Source organism: Echiichthys vipera, assembly GCF_963691815.1.
Source record: "Echiichthys vipera genome assembly, chromosome: 7".
Lineage (NCBI taxonomy): Eukaryota > Metazoa > Chordata > Actinopteri > Perciformes > Trachinidae > Echiichthys > Echiichthys vipera.
This window is the reverse complement of record NC_139832.1, coordinates 17790812-17807078: the sequence shown is the minus strand read 5'-3', so window position 1 is coordinate 17807078 and position 16267 is coordinate 17790812. Positions and strand designations below refer to the sequence as shown.

Here is a 16267-nt window from a genome sequence, read left to right as displayed (position 1 = left end):
ATGCATCAATAATAACAACTAAAGTGTAGTCTAATATAATAATTTAACTCTGAAAGAGACAGTTTGCTTGCATAATGAGTCATTTTATACTTTAAATTAGTAAGTTTTAGTTTAAGTTTTGCTGATACTATTTCACTTTCAATCCCTGACTTTTACTTACTATAATGGAGTAGTTTTACATGCTCTTACTGCTACTTTCACTTAATCCAAATATTATTCCTACACTGATGACAGCCTTTAATGTGCCATTAAAACGGTTAGAACTACCTAAAAAATACCACTCAATCTCATGTCAGACTGAGAAATATACCCTTCTGTAAAGGCAACAATAATTGTTACACCACAGATGTGTCAACACACTTCCAGTCTCTCCACACTTTGAAGAGGAGGAGCACAGTCTGAATTAAACGTGAGAGTTCATAAATACACAGTTTGAATGATCTGTAAAACTTTACCCAGACACACGCTAATGTTTCACTACACGGCTATGACGTTATCCCTTCAAAATACAAGAAAAAAGTTCCGGTTGCAAGCACAGGAAGTCAAACCACACACACACACACAGACACACACACTCCAGTGCTGGAATTAAAGGGAAAAATGCAGGAATTTGAGCGAAAAAATGCGAAATATTTAAGGAATGTTATCTGAGACAGTGGGCGCGAAGCGTTCATAAAGAAATACCCACTTCACATCCACAATATTCAATAAAAGCGAAAGTTTACACTCCGATAGAAGACGCAGTTTAAATCTGAACACGCTTTAAAAATGGTATAAAACACTTGTGGGAGCTTACCTGGTGGGACTCTTATTAGCAGACCGGCAGGTAGAGCAATATTATATATAGATTTTTTTTAAATGAAGAGTAAACTCTGTGAGCTTTTTCTTTTCTTTTCTTTTCTGTTGCCCGGTCCCTTCCCTGACGCCGTTTGTTTAAAGCGAGAGGAGGGCAGGAATTTCAGGAATTAGCCGTGGTATGACATGAAGCCTGGAAAAAGCCAGAGAAAAAGACCAAGGGAGAGGAGGGGAGGGGAGGGGAGGAGAGGGGGGCAGGTCTGACCGGTCAACACGTAATGACGAAGGGGTGGAGAGGAGAGAGGGGGGGCAAAGGAAACGGTAGTGAGAGGGTGGGGGAGTGCAAAGGAAATATCATCAAGAATAATAACAAAACAAACCAAATACTCTGTAAAAGCCACTGCCTTAATGGGCAATGGGACTCATGACAACATGATTAGCATTAGAACGACTGAGTGGGTGCTGATAACAGACTGTGTGTATGGCAAGGACTGAATAAAAGCCAGATTTGCTCTTTTTGTCTCTCTTGTCTTGTGAGAATGAAGTTTATGAAACTTTGTGAAGGTTTTTTAATGAACAGCTATCCGACCAGATGAGAGCTTAATTGGTGCTAAAATTGGATGGTTTTGCTGCCTTTTGAACAGTGTTGATATTTATATTTTCTATATTTATAGGCCAGCACAGATTTACCTCCACGGATAATGCCATTTTTTTTAATACAGCAGATTGTAACACATTTAATTGTAAAGTCTTCTGTTGGTCTGTTTTTTCTTTTTCCCAGGCTTCATGACAAACATTTGTCCCCTACGCCGCATGATAATAAATATTGCAGAATGTTATTAGAGTACACCCCTGCTGCTTCTTGACATGTGTTTTAGTAGTTCAGGAGAATATATCATTTATTTAATTTTAAGCTAAATATCATTTTAAAAAGTCCCAGTTTTCACATATGTTTTGCTTAATTTCTCAGATAAGCAGACAAAGGCAATAGTATTGCTGGACTTATGGGCATGTTGTGCAAGTCATTGAAGGCCTGGAGGCCAAATTGTCTGAGATGTGATTCTGAACTTTGGACTCTGCTGAGGCAACACATGTTGGATTACATGAACTGGGTAACAGAGCCCTCTGGTGGAAACTGTGGGTATGACACATGCTGGTTAACTGGCTAGATCTATACTACAGTGACACACACACACACACACACACACACACACACACCACACGCACACACACACACACACACACACACAGATCATACAGTAATTGTGAATTAAAATAATTACCTTTATCTCAATAAGTAAGCAGCTATTTTTATTTACACTCGTCTGATATTAAGATTAGCAGTTGTGCGCGGCTGGAGACGCTGTCCTGTTTAATGAAAACTTCCAGCTGCACAACACTTTCCATTTCTTAAAGACTGATTCAGCTTCCCATTTTTTGTGACTTGGAAAGGTTCTTGTATCCATCTCCTGCAGACTTGTTTTTCAGTCATCTCTTCACCAAGTTGCTTGAAGTGCTCCTTTCTTGGTGTGGTATGTTTTTTATATCATACTGACTCATCAAAAGTTGGACTTATACATGCATATACAGGTGTATTTGTATTGCAATCAAGGACAAACCCTTTATTACACACAGGTTATATCCATTTGACTAAAAAATATGTCCTGTAAAACCAATTTTCTGCATGACTGATGATTAAGTAGTGAATACTTTTTTAATCTATTCTTTATACTTATACATTATTCTTATTCTCTCTGAAGGAAACTTTATTCCATGTGTTCCCCTAAAAGAGGGAAGGATGCAGGGACAAGTTGTGCATGCAAGTTGTATAATGTCTAGGTTCAGGATAAACAAGTACTCAATTGAAAATACTTGAGAAACTTTGTCTTTTACTTCCAGATAAGACCCCATTGAGATGCAGTTTTGTTGTATTATGGCAAGTATAGGATATAATAAGTAAACACACTAACTCAACAGCAACAGCAAACATTACCCGATTAAAATTTTTGTTATAATTAGGATACATCAATATTTACAAACTGTATGAAAATAGTCATTTGTCTGGTTTAAAAATTCAAATCATTTTATTTCAAAAGTCTTATTGCATTCTCAATCAAGTATAAGGAGCAGTGTGTAGGATTTAGTGGCATCTAGCGGTGATGTTGTAGATTGCAACCAACTGAATGACCCTCTGCTCACCCCTTCTTGTCCAAGTGTGTACTAGAACCAACGGTGGCTTTCAGGTAATGTAAAAAAAAAAACCTGACCACCTGTAAAAAGGCACTCTCTAGAGACATTGTTTGGTTTGTCTGTTCTGGGCTACTGTAGAACCATGGCAGTACAACATGCCGTACTCCGTGGAAGAGGACACTAATGAAAATGTAATTATGAACATTACATTACATTGCTGCCAATAGATCCACGTAAATTCTACTCATTGCCCCTTTAAGGAAAACCTAGATGCTTTTGTGAAACACATTGATACTTTTTGGCCCAATATACACATCCTCCTTCAACATCTAGTCTATACAAACCGTAGACTTAACCTAAGTGAGAGATGTATTCACAATGATTTTCTTCTCTGTACATTTTCTTCCTTTTGGTACTCGGTCCTTTTCCAATAAAAATTAATTTACTTAAAACAGTGGTACATTTACCCCCAACCCAAAGTGGTCTAAAAACAGTCTGGACTAGACTCTGTTAAATAAAGCCTTTTATAAACTACACAAGATTTATCTGCACTCATTTGGAGGGAATCTTTAAAGTAATTAAGTTGATCTAAAAAGAATATAAATTAACTTAAAAGCCTCCTGTTGATGAAGAAGTTGTACTATTGTCTTTATAAAAGCTTCTATAGAAAATACTTGGAATGTAATGGAAGGTTTTGTACAAAATGGGGCCTTCAGAGACGCCCCTCTCTTACAGATTTATAGGTGAGGTCAGTGACCGAAAAAGGGAGAACACTGTTCCTAAAAACATTTACACTGTGCTGTGCTATACAGTAATACACTACAGGGATTGACTGTAATCTGTAAAACATAAAACACAGGCATAAGTCTAACAAGACACTGTTAGACACTGCTTTATCGTGTTGGAGGGGAGTTTTGGTCCAACCTTAGTAAACTCCTTCACAACATCAATGGAATGACTGGAAAATGAAACTGGGAGCTAGTTTTCCCCCGGATTCCCCCATGTTCACTATGAGTCCAGTTCACTTTAAGGGTCTTCCTTTGTTCTGACCTAAAGACACATCTCCATCTCTACATTCTCCACGTCCAGGGAGCTTGACTTCTTCTCTTTCTTTGTAACGGCATGCCTCTCCATGCTCTTTCCTACTTTCACACATGACATCCTGACTCCAAGTATCATTTCTTGGAAAGGAATTTCATCTTGTTTCCTGAAGAAAAAAAGAGAAAGAAGTGAATCAAACTAAATAAAGAAAAGCAGTCACACTTATTGGCTGACTGGCATCAGCTCTTTGAGTGCTCCCTTAAAGATCAGAGGCTTTTTTCACCAAATATAACAATTTTAATTTAGTGACTGATCTATTGTTTTACAGTAAATCTTACCTAGACCCTTGAGGAACTTGTTGACTCCTCGTTGTTCGCTTCCCGGCAGCGAGTCCAGATACTCTTGTGCTCTCACCTCAAATAGACCTGTAAATTTAAAAAAGGCAGATATTACAAGTTATATTAGTTTTAAAAAGACTCATTACCATAACTGGATTAAATTGATCAAAGCATTTTCACAATGTTGATGTATGCGCAACATAAAACTACCATGGAGCAGATTTGTATGAACTGACACAATACTAAAAAACAGCATACTGTATATAAACTTAATTTATTTATTCAGAAAAGTCACATGAATATTGACAGCTCATATTCAAGGTAGACCACAGTACATAAAATAAAAACTATAACTACATCATTGAGCTTTACAGTTCATTCTTGACACTCTTCGTTCAAGGTCCACGAATCACACGTTCTGGAGCTTTTGACCTTATCCCACAGTCTACATTGTCACACTAAAGGTTTGGTGAGTAACACACAAATGTAGAATACTCAACAGAGCCCCTTCAAGTTTACTTTTGAGCTTTTAGAATTATTCCCAACAAAAGTTCTCCATATAATAAAAGTTTGAACATCTTAAATTCAATGAAAACTAAGCTATGGAAAACTAATCCATCTGCTGATAAAGTCCATGTGATGAGGTAGAAAAAGTAAATGAGTGGGAATTTAGTGGAAGTTGTCAACTATAACTACATCATTTCAAAAACGTTCTAAGATACTGAAAAACAATAAAATCTATTTCTTAATTGGTGTAACATTTCTTCTAGGCATAACTTTCAAGTAATTGTTCTCATATGCACATGGTTATGCAATTTATATTTTAACTGTTATAAACATTACGGTAATTAAATCCGAGTACCTCTGAGGCCCTGCCTGCGTAGCTCCCTCTCCTGGACGAAGCCAGTGAACATCTGGGTCTCCATGAACACCTCCAGGAACCTTCTCAAGCTCTTGGATGTGACAGCTTTGCGAAAGGCTTCACGCTGAAAGGACGATAAGGGGGAAGAAGAGGGGCTGGGCAAAGTGGGGGAGGAAACAGACTCATCCTCCCGCTCTACTCCACCCATGAAGAGAGAGTAGTGACCCACCATCTCCACGAAGAAACGCACAAATGCCTCGGACACCACCGCGCTGAGGGAGCTGGAGTCTGTGTGGAGGTACAGGAGCATAAAGAAATAAAAAAGAGAAAAGATTAAATCTCAGAATATTTAATGCCCTATACAACAGAATGACTAATACATCTAGCATGTGTAAAATACTGATCAGTACCAATGAATCAACGTTCAAACGTTTTACTCAGTGAAGCAAACCACACTTCATACTCACAGATACTCCCCATCTCATGCTTTACACATTACAGGCATTGAGGCATTTTTCTGTAGACCAAAAGCCATGCGCTCAAGCAAAAAAATCTAATGACATTGTTTTGCATTGTGATATACTGTATCACTGCCTTACTAAGCTGTCTTGTTGGAAATTTGCTATAGATTTACAATTTCACGGAAAGTGCCACTTTAATGTTCATGTCACTTATAGTAATAACTCAAGGATCACTAGAGGTATCAAGTTGTTCTGTATATATAAGAAAACTCAGATCACTTACAGTACATCACATAAAAAAAAATCTCATGCAGTGTCTCATGCTCTGTAAGCATACTCCTACTGTAGCTGCTCCACTAAAGCAGTGCACTGAACTAAAAAAAAACTTTCAGATCTGTAGGCCTTGTGGTATGATGTTAAATTATTATGTGCTGCTATATTCCTTTTGAAATGTGACATTTTCAACCACTACATAGCAGCAAAAGCAAAATTTCCAGTGGGATTTTACTCTGTAATGATCAATGGCTCTGTAAAGATTCTTTAATGTGACTGGCAGCTGCTTAGGGATGATGGAAAGTTCAAATAATAAATTAATAGAAATCTAGAGGTTAAGTTTTGTAATACTTTGAACACCGTAGAATGATAAATTGATAAATTGACATTGAACACCTGTCTGTCATACAGCAGAAGTTAAAAAAAGGCATGTTAATTAAACTCAATGACAATTGATCGTACTGTAGGTCAATGAAACTGTCCAGAAAATGTTCTGAAAAAAGTGTTTCTTGAGAATAGTGGGAAGCATTTGTAGAGCATTCCTTAATCTTGATCATTTTACAGAACTCTCTTATATATATATAGTATATCTGGTATTTCTTTCAGTCACCATTGGGCAGATCTCCTTTCTCACAGGCCAGCTCCCTCCTCTTGTCCAGCACATGCTCGAGAGCTGCCTGCAGCTTGTGGGGAAGGATGGAGTCCTCATCATCCAGCTGTGGAGGGAGAGAAACAGATGTAAATACAGTAAACATACTGCAGGGAATGAGCATATTGTATTCACATAAGATCTGGTAGAGTCACCACACGCGTTAAAGCACTCCATGACGTAAGTGATAAGATGGATTTTCACAGTTTTCCTTGTGTTTTTTTTTTACGTGTTTTACCTGTCGTAGGAAGCGGCTGTTGCCGAGGTCGACCACCAGGACCTGAGGAAGAGCAGATGTCATCAGGGAGAGTGAAGTCATTTCCTAGAGCTATTATTCAGTGGAGAAAAGCAAACAAAAAACTCATCTTACCTCCTCTATTGGCAGTTCTTTGAGTCTAGGCAGAGAACTGGAGAGGAGGCCGACTATAAAAGGGGTAGGGGTGCAGACAATATCCATCATAGAGGGTGGGAGCACGGGGATGTACGTATGCTGCCAGGTGAAGGGGTAGAGTAGAGCCACTACAGCATGACAACACTGAGACAATGTGCTGCGGGAAGAGAGAAGGAGAAGACAATTTTGGAATGGGACAACATAGTATGGCAGAAAAAAAATCTTTCAAATAAAACACAAGGTAAGTCTAAAGGCAAACGCATGATACTGTACTGTAATAATGGACATTACTATCAAATTATTTCAGTATTAAAATAATCTCACCACAAGGTCCATTTAGTAGCTATTCTGGAGTTTTTGAATGCATCATTTTATTAAAATTTTGACCTTGGGAACAGTACTCTATCCAAAGTCAATGGATTTTCAAACTCTGTATTTAAGCCATCATGCAGAGAAGTCCTTAAATGCTAACATTCGATGTCTATCATATAATGACAATTGATGAAGTTTTTTTGTTGGAAAAACTTCATCTGATGAGGAAGATCGTGGGGATACAAGCAAGAGTTTCACAGTGAGACTGTTTTGTCAACTGCTGTTTCTAAGGCCGAGATTAAACTTCTGATCTCAACAACATTGTTATTTTGTATTTACCTCTCTATCTGTCTGTAACTATATAAAAATTCAATGTATAATGAATTAAAATGTAATATGCAAGCACAACCCAGCACCTTGCTGTACAGCGTATAACATTGTTTACTTCACTCAGTACAGTTTATTACTGTACTGGGCATTAGTAGTTAACTCTGCTACAGTTAGTTCATTTCCAGTCCTAACTTTCTACAACAACCCAAGAAAACAGAGGTGAACACGCTGCATTCAGCTATGAGTTTGACATGAACATCAGGTCAGGAGAGCGATATTGAGACAAAATAGAAAGTAGTTCTTGCACTGTAATTCAGAGGTACTGGACAACAACAGGTAAATTGACCTCAATATCAGAAATAGTAAAATAGAACACAGAAATCTTAAAAAAAGTGTATCTCTACCACAAGATGGTGCTAACCAACACCTCAAGAAAATAAACCTCTCCAGCCACCCATTTCTTAATTCGGAATATAATGGTAAAATGTAACTCCTGTTGCTCCAGCAAACTAGTTTTTTTATCTTGAGAGAAGTCTTGAGTAGCATCTCTTAGAGGAGAGTGATGTAACACTTATGAAAACTATAAAACGGCAACAAACACTCACCCCATGCCGTTAACTTAATCTCTCCCGGGTGTGCATCTGCTCACAGTTAATTCATTAAAAAATTGATTGACGAGGCCAAGTTTCCACTCCACAGTAGAGAATGTGCAACGACACATGATCTGCTTATGAGCTCTGGTGAGAAATACTTCTGATACTCCCTTTTAAACAACAAGGGGTGATACACAAACAATAAGAACCTCCTGCTCAGCCCACATGTTGAACCAGGTGTACAACAACAGTTAAAAGGTTTTAAGTGCACTGTGTGGGTGTGATGACATCACTGTGCACACGTGTTAGCTCTGGTGTCATGCTTTAAAGCCTAACTCCCTCTATCTGGCATCCATGACAGTTTTCCAGAGAAAAAGTGATTGTTCCCCAGACGACTGTATAACACAACAGCATTCCTTCCTCTCACACTCGGTCAGGATCTTTTTTTCCTCAGACCGTTTGTTGACTTGAGGTCTCTCTGTCACATCCTTCAAACTCTTTCCAAGATCATAACTCTTCCTTCAATAATCTGTTTGTATCAGACAAATTAATTAAACAGATTAATTCAATATTTCCACCCGCCAACTGTTGCGAGGATTGGACAATATGTTAATGGAGCCAACCTGAGTTTGTCGGCTGTGAAGATGACTCTGCGCTCCAGAAGTAGAGAGGCAAATACTCGGAGAAGGAGGCGTAGACTCAAGGAGGAAAAGAGACATTCAAAATCCACATGTTCCAGACGAGAATCGGATGGCCTACAAAGCTCTATCACCTTTAGGATGGACAGAGAGAGAGAGAGAGAGAGAGAGAGAGAAAGACTTTTAGATAATAATGTACACATTTAGACACTAAATGAGTGTTTATGTAATCTCCAAGAATGGAGTAAAAACAACCGTGACACCACCATCATCTCACCTCTGTCCCAGAGCCAGGTAGGAAGTTTTTGACAGTGATGGTCCTTCCTGGAGCAGGGAAGGGAGCTTCCATTATGCCTCTCATAAAAGGCTGTACCAGAGCAGGGGAAATAGCCCTCCTCTTTTCCACTTCATCAAGGATCTGCAAAACACAGTGGGAGGCTCTGTAATTTGAATACTGGCAATCACAAATATTTTTGAGTGTATTGTAGGTATGTGTGGGGCACCAGATCTTTCCTACCCAGAATTGACTAAATCTTATCAACAGATTGGACCTTTTGTGTAATTTAAATATTTCTATCTTAGGGTTTGGGGGAAGTGATGATATACTGTATCCTGGAAAAGATTTACTGTTACTTTATCAACTGTCTTCACAGTATATCACAGTAATTATTTCTGCAGGGCCAGGACGTGTTATAGGTTTATAGTTGCTTAGTCCAGACCATAGAAAATAAAAATGATGGTGGTGAGGTAATTTCTTGCTAATGAATAAGTAGTAGTCTTACAAATTGTTTATGTGTCACAAATTGTTGTGTGCCATTATGTTTTGCACAGTTAAAGAAAGTTAGTAGTGGGTAATTAATTGTTGTGTTTAAAGTTATAACCATTAATAAGGGTATGCCCTTAATAATGGTCCCCTCTCAGTACCCTAACAGCTTGGAGTGGCAAACAATATCATGTACTTTTCTGCCTACTAAAAAGTTAAAGCAATCGTTTCAGCTATGTAAAGGTATGGCAGAAGAAGAAGCAAAATGAATTTCATATGGGAAGAAAAAGGTGTACTGGTTACACCCCATCAGTGTTCAGGAGACTTATAATCTCTCAACAACACTGGCTATTATCATCACAAACATATTTATTCATTTTGACAAATATTGTCAAATGGCAATCCAACAAATGGCTAACAGTCTGAATCCATCATGTGTACCCCTCTATGCACACTGTACACATCTGTATTACATTCAACTTTAATGTCGCTGATCTGATACAGATGAAACATATTCAGAACATCATCAGCACTGAGTACTTCCAATGCAGAGGCAGCTATCATTCTATTTGCCATCTCTTATAACAGCAGATATACTGTAGTTACCCTTCTCTGTACATGTCTGTATCCTTACAAACCCAATTCTTGTAATGGCACATGTGCACTGCACAGATTTATGTACACAGGCGGATAAATCATATGCATATAAATCTAGGGCCCTATACATGGAACCTTTTCCACTGCATTAACCACATCAGCTGCAGTTCACATGTGCGCCTGTGCTGGAGCCAGGACTACAAGGTTCTGTGGGAAAGTAGAGCGGACCGAGGGTGGGCGGGGCTCTGTGGGCACCGAGGGTGGAACTGCTCTGTACTTTTTTAGTGGGGGTAGGGTTGTATGTATATGTCTGTGTAACATATGCATATCTGTGTGAACTTTGTGCATTTATGTTTATAGTTAGTTCACTATATCTACCTTGGAGAAGAGATCGAAGCAGCCAAGGCGGCTGACAATGCAGTAGACCTCAGGGAGCCTTCGGCCTTTACCGCTGGGCTGTGAAAAGGCAGCAAGAAAAAGTCCTCTTCAGAACACTAGAGTGTCACAAGACTGCTTACTCAAGTACAACCATAGGATTAGACCACTGGAGCAAAGCAAAGACATTGTTTTTTTTGTTGACTTTCAACTAAATTCAAGAAATATGTATAAAATATTTATGGATTGAACTTGCGTAATAATTTAGCACAAAGAAAAGGGTAAAAGCACCAGATGAAAATGGATGGGGATCTTTATATCTTTATCATCTATATTAAAATCTAATTAGGAGAAGCTAGTGATGAGGGGCAGCAGCAGCATTTTAGAGCATACCAGTAATCGCCGACAGTAGCCAAACCGCCTGCTTCCATCCTCACCAGTCAGGACAAATGAGAACGTCTCACTAGGAATAGAAGAGAGAGAAAGAAAGATCTTTCAGACATGCTGGAAAATATTTAAAGCTGTTAAAATCACATAGAAATGACTGTTGTGGAAACAGAAAACTCAATTCTGGACATTGTGTTCTGGCAAACAAAGTATGACTTTGTACTTGTGAGGGAAGACCCTCAGGACTGCAAATATCCACACAAATCCTCCTAAGCTCTAGCTGACAGGTACTCATTGACCGGTAACAACCTTCTTGACAGGCGGGAGTGTCAGCAAGTTCAATGATTTGCCTTCAGGTAATTATTAGCCATCGTCCTCAAGACACACATCATCACTTCTCAGAACAATGCAGATATTGAGAGGCTAAGCTAGGAGGTATTGGGTAATACCGCCAATTTTAAATACCTTACAAAGAGAGGTGGTTTTGTAATAACAAACCAGGTGTAAGGTGCTAAATCCACAATCCCTCCCTGTAATCATTTGTCACTGTCAGTGCGTTAAAGAAAAAACTTTACATCTTTACAAGCCAGGAGGTCATTTCTATTCCGGGCTTTCAGCTTCTTCTCTTACAAGTGGTTATTAGCAAAGAAAACAGATGAGCTATTAACACTCCGCCGGGAAATTCCTGTGTCCCTGTTTTGTTTCACTTTTTTTCTGTGTTGAGTGCCATGGCAGCAGTCAGACTCGGACTGACCTGGGGAAGTTGTCGACAGGCGCCCAGTCTTTGGCGTCAGGGAAACAGAACTGAGGAATAACCTTCAGCTGGTCCTCAGCTTCCCGCATGAACTTAAAGCTCCTCTCAAGCTGGATGTTAAAAAAGAAATGAGAACGAGGACACCATTCAAATGTGAGACCATCATGTTTACACACACACACACACACACACACACACACACACACACACACACACACACACACACACACACACACACACACACACACACACACACACACACACACACACACATACACACACACACACACACACACACACACACACACACACACACACACACACACACACACACACACACACACACACACACACACACACACACACACACACACACACACACACAGGTTCCAGATTAGATGCTGTAAGACTTACAAAGAACTGAAGTATATCTGAAGCAGAAAACAAATCTATTGCCATTACCGAAACACAGAATTATAGATTTGTGTCGACTTTTCCTAAAGCTCATTGTTCATCATCATAAAACTGCAGTTTCACTATTATAATGAAGTTATGACTATAGCCAAAGATGGGTCAATAGAATAATGGTAAGTCTTGACATTTTTAACTTCACACTATGACGTTGTTTTGCATATATAGTACATGCTACATCATTGTATAGTAACTGGCCCCACTTTCTTTTTCTTGTATTTTTGTGATGAAACAGAGTGATTTTTTTGCATATTTTCTTTAGTCACTAGTAAAGCAATATCACTGCTCCAAAATCACTATGCTATTCCTTATTATTGCATAAAACCTGCTGTTGCTGTTCCCGTAAGTGCAAAGTTCCTTGGGTTTTTCCTGGAAAAGTCTGTACCAGGTGTTCATAAACTAGCGGATATAGGTTGAATTATTACTACTGGTCTTGCAGGGAAGTACACATCTATTTGGATAATAATATTTACAATGATTTTCATGATGATTTTTCATGATAATTATCATTTTAGGCAGTATTTTCTTTTTTAACATTTACAGTCTCTCATTTTTAATAAAGTGCTTCAGTAAACATTTCTACCCCTGTTTACCTTTAGAGGGAACTGCTGTGTGACTTCTGGCAGGTATGGGACTCCAGCCTTTGTCTTGTGGAGCGCAACAACTATGAAATACTCAAAGAGTTTCCTCTCCTGTAATTCCATCAGGTCCCTCTCCAAGGTCCGGTACCTTCCCGTCTGCCTCAGCATGGACTGGACCGATACAAGTCGCTGGCTGTGAGCTGAGGGACAGAGAAACATATTTCATGCAAATACATCCATGCCATGAATTCATACATACCGTACATGCAAAGAGCGTTCACTGTGAGGTCACATCATCTATGTATATTTTTGATATTAGCTAAACAATGGAGTGGAACAATGAAAATAATGAAAATTATGATCTGAATTAGTTCAGATCATAGTTGCTCCTGTTGCTGATGTTATTACTAGTGCTTATTTGTAATTCATGAAATTACATAAAACTATGTTATACTTAATACTGCTCGTCATCACCTATGTAGCTACTGTATGTCAAAGCATTTCTTTTCTGATCTCACCTTTTAGTTTCTCCTCCGTGTCACTTTCCGACTCACTGTTCTCATCTGTCACTAAATTAAAGAGAAGAAAGAATGAAAAGGAAAAACGGAGTGTGAGCAGACTGCAAATAACAATTACAGGAAACTCAAAGCACATGGAATTTGCTCTTATTGCTTTAATTTGTGCCACTGCCACGCAACACTACCCAGACATGGGTCAGTCGAGACTGACCATGGAATGTAACATAAGCCATACAACTAAGTGGATACATATGATTGTTTCTTTTATGGAGATAAACCTGTAAAGTCATAGAAAAGGTAACCTGATGAAACGTGTCTGCCATGGGAAGTGTGTTGATAGTATAGTAGTGATGATAAACTTTGAATGCAATGATAATTATTTTGGAAATCACATTTCTAGTCATGACCAAATAAACATTTATGTTGCAATTTATATTGTTCTTGCTTGGTTGCATCATTAAGGATAAATGTATTTATTTTATTGATATTATATTTTTTGCATTTTAACTTAAGAACAGGACAGGCCTGATCTACACTAATACATTCTTTCATTCAAGTGCAGCAGTAACACGTGACAGAGTTGTGAAGAAAGCTTTAAAATGAATTCCTGGATACATACAAGGATCTGCACCTGGATCTGTTTTCACACCAGAAACTATAACTTGTTCTTTCGCCCACAGCCTAACTTTCCACCTAATTCTATTGAAATCAGTTAACAAATGTTTGAGACATCCTGCTATTTATTAGACAAACAAAAGCAAACAACAACACAGCTTCCTTGATAGAGGCATTGCAGAGTTTCACTAAATGATGTGAAGAAAATGAAAGATAAAAATTAGTCAAACAGTGTAGTCTGCCTTTGAAGCCTCACCTCTCCCTGAGCTGGACTCTGTGGACTGAGACACCCTCTTCATTCGTTTTTTCCCTCTCCTCGCCTCGAAGATGCCATTGATTTTCAGCACCATCTGCAAATGGTAAAGGGAAAGAAATGTCCATCTTTAACTCCTTAAACTAACAAACAAAATCTGCCAGACTCTTGCAAGATCATTTCAATACACCTTCTGGGAGGCCTTCCTCTGGGCACACTTCACACAGGAAATATCTGTCAGAAAATTTTCCCTGCCTTACTCATCCCCAGACGGCAGCATGAGTGGACCAGCTCCGAATCTCCCTGAGCAGTACACTGGGCCATGAATCAGCCAGAGCAGCATGAGATCTGCAAGAGGCCTGTCAGACTCCCATACCTTGGGGATTTTCCTCCGTCTGCGATTGTACGGGTCTCCAGAGAGGCAGGGGGTGTCGTCTGGGCTGCTGGGTGTGGAGGGGGGGCTGATACGGGATGGAGAGGAGATGCCAGTGTCCCGGCCTGTCTTGCGTAGCTCCAGAAGCTTGAAGCTTCTTCGTTCTGAATTTTGTCTGAAGAAGCCAGGCTTGGAAGAGAGCTGAGGAAGGCAGATGGAGAAAAAGAGACACATTAGAAGGTGCTTTTAGTACGGACCTGCTTCCATCAAATGTCCTTTGTTTTTTATTGTGATGTATTGGCACTGGTACCTTAGTTGGCGTGTCAGGGACAGGAGATGAGGAGGCAGGTGAAACGCATTTGCTTCCCAAACAACTTCTCTCCAGTTCTATATCTTCATAGGGGTTCTCCTTGGATGGAGGATCTGCAGAATAATTTGTTTTTTGTTTTTTTCAAAACTAAGAAATCAATGTCTTCTTGTTTACTCAACAGCTTCACAGAAGCTTTCCAAAGAGCAGATTAAGTCTGATTTCCATATCAGTCGTGTTTGTTTTGCCAGACAATTCCTACTCCAGATGTGCAGAGAGGCAGTAGTGTGCTTACCCAGCTCATATTTCACTGTGATAAGATGCTTGCACAGCTAATGCTAAATGTAACTCCATCTGCCAGTCCTCCCCTGCAGATATAGAGTAAAATATTTTCATTTTCCAAAACCTGTGTCTCTTTTTTTCTTTCTTTGTGTTTGTATCTCTGTAACTCTCGTTCAGGGACGTTCAGTTCCCCGCTTTTTCTCCCTCTGAGGAAAATAAGGGATCAGTGTACTGTTTTTCACATTGCTGAATGATGAGAATGTCACACCAATCTCTTTGATGTGTTTGCATGTGTTGTCAGCTGTGCACATGTGAGTTTGCATCAATCATCAAGGTGTGCGTGCATCCAAATATGTATAGTGGTGACAGTTGCTTGCCTCTCTGTCTGAAAACACTATTAGGCTTGTGGATTGGGTGTTTAAAGTGTGAAAACCTGGTTTGTGTGCGGAGGTTGATATCAAGACTATGAGGACAACACAACTGTTCATCACTATCTATATCTCTGCCTCCCTGTGCTACTTACTGAGAAGACAGCTCTAGTGAGTTACTTTACACATGGGACACTGCTGAGTGTTTAGTAAACAATATTTGAGCATTTTATAGGACAATGCTATTGTATGAAAGGAGGAAACTATGATAGAATCCAAAATAAGCTATGGCATCACTCAAATATAATTAAAGTTAATTTGAATGTTGCAAGCAAGCAGTCTCTCGTATGAAAACCAAAGACACATTGAAGTGATTGCCAGTAATGTGCTCTGGCTCTAAGCCAACCCCCTGCTGCACTGACAATCCCAGTAGCCAGCCTCAGCTACAGCATGACCTCACACAACGCCACTATTGTATGTCATGAAATTAAACAGGCTCTAGGTGGGGTTGGCATAACCCTGCAGATAATAAGGTAGGAACGTAGGTCAAATTTTGACGTACAATTTTTTAATAAAAGTGAAGCAGCGTGGCTCTAAATTAAAACCGAAGCAGAGTAAAGACAGCTTGGCCTCCTCATCCCCTCTGTTACTGAACTCCATGACACACACTGATACAAGAAATGAAACTAAAAGGTCATGCAGTGTATGAAGGGTATAGAAATAGGGTAACCTATAACCTACAGTTCATAT

The 16267-nt window shown here is 39.2% G+C and overlaps 1 protein-coding gene across 1 annotated transcript in view; it reads right to left on the bottom strand.

Annotated features, from left to right (window-relative positions):
* Nucleotides 1-2904: 2904 nt before the first annotated feature.
* LOC310949324 (DENN domain-containing protein 2A) overlaps nucleotides 2905-16267 on the bottom strand; it is a 36766-nt gene continuing 23403 nt past the window's right edge. Inside the window, exons 5-20 of the mRNA XM_083916733.1 lie at nucleotides 14871-14983; nucleotides 14564-14761; nucleotides 14191-14284; nucleotides 13320-13370; nucleotides 12814-13001; nucleotides 11750-11859; nucleotides 11002-11071; nucleotides 10612-10689; nucleotides 9151-9291; nucleotides 8859-9007; nucleotides 6980-7157; nucleotides 6848-6889; nucleotides 6571-6676; nucleotides 5227-5514; nucleotides 4365-4451; nucleotides 2905-4192 (exon numbers count right to left, since the gene is read on the bottom strand). Of these exons, the coding sequence (XP_083772859.1) occupies nucleotides 4161-4192; nucleotides 4365-4451; nucleotides 5227-5514; nucleotides 6571-6676; nucleotides 6848-6889; nucleotides 6980-7157; nucleotides 8859-9007; nucleotides 9151-9291; nucleotides 10612-10689; nucleotides 11002-11071; nucleotides 11750-11859; nucleotides 12814-13001; nucleotides 13320-13370; nucleotides 14191-14284; nucleotides 14564-14761; nucleotides 14871-14983 (1925 nt within the window). The 3' untranslated portion in view covers nucleotides 2905-4160. The remainder of the gene's footprint in view (nucleotides 4193-4364; nucleotides 4452-5226; nucleotides 5515-6570; nucleotides 6677-6847; nucleotides 6890-6979; nucleotides 7158-8858; nucleotides 9008-9150; nucleotides 9292-10611; nucleotides 10690-11001; nucleotides 11072-11749; nucleotides 11860-12813; nucleotides 13002-13319; nucleotides 13371-14190; nucleotides 14285-14563; nucleotides 14762-14870; nucleotides 14984-16267) is intronic.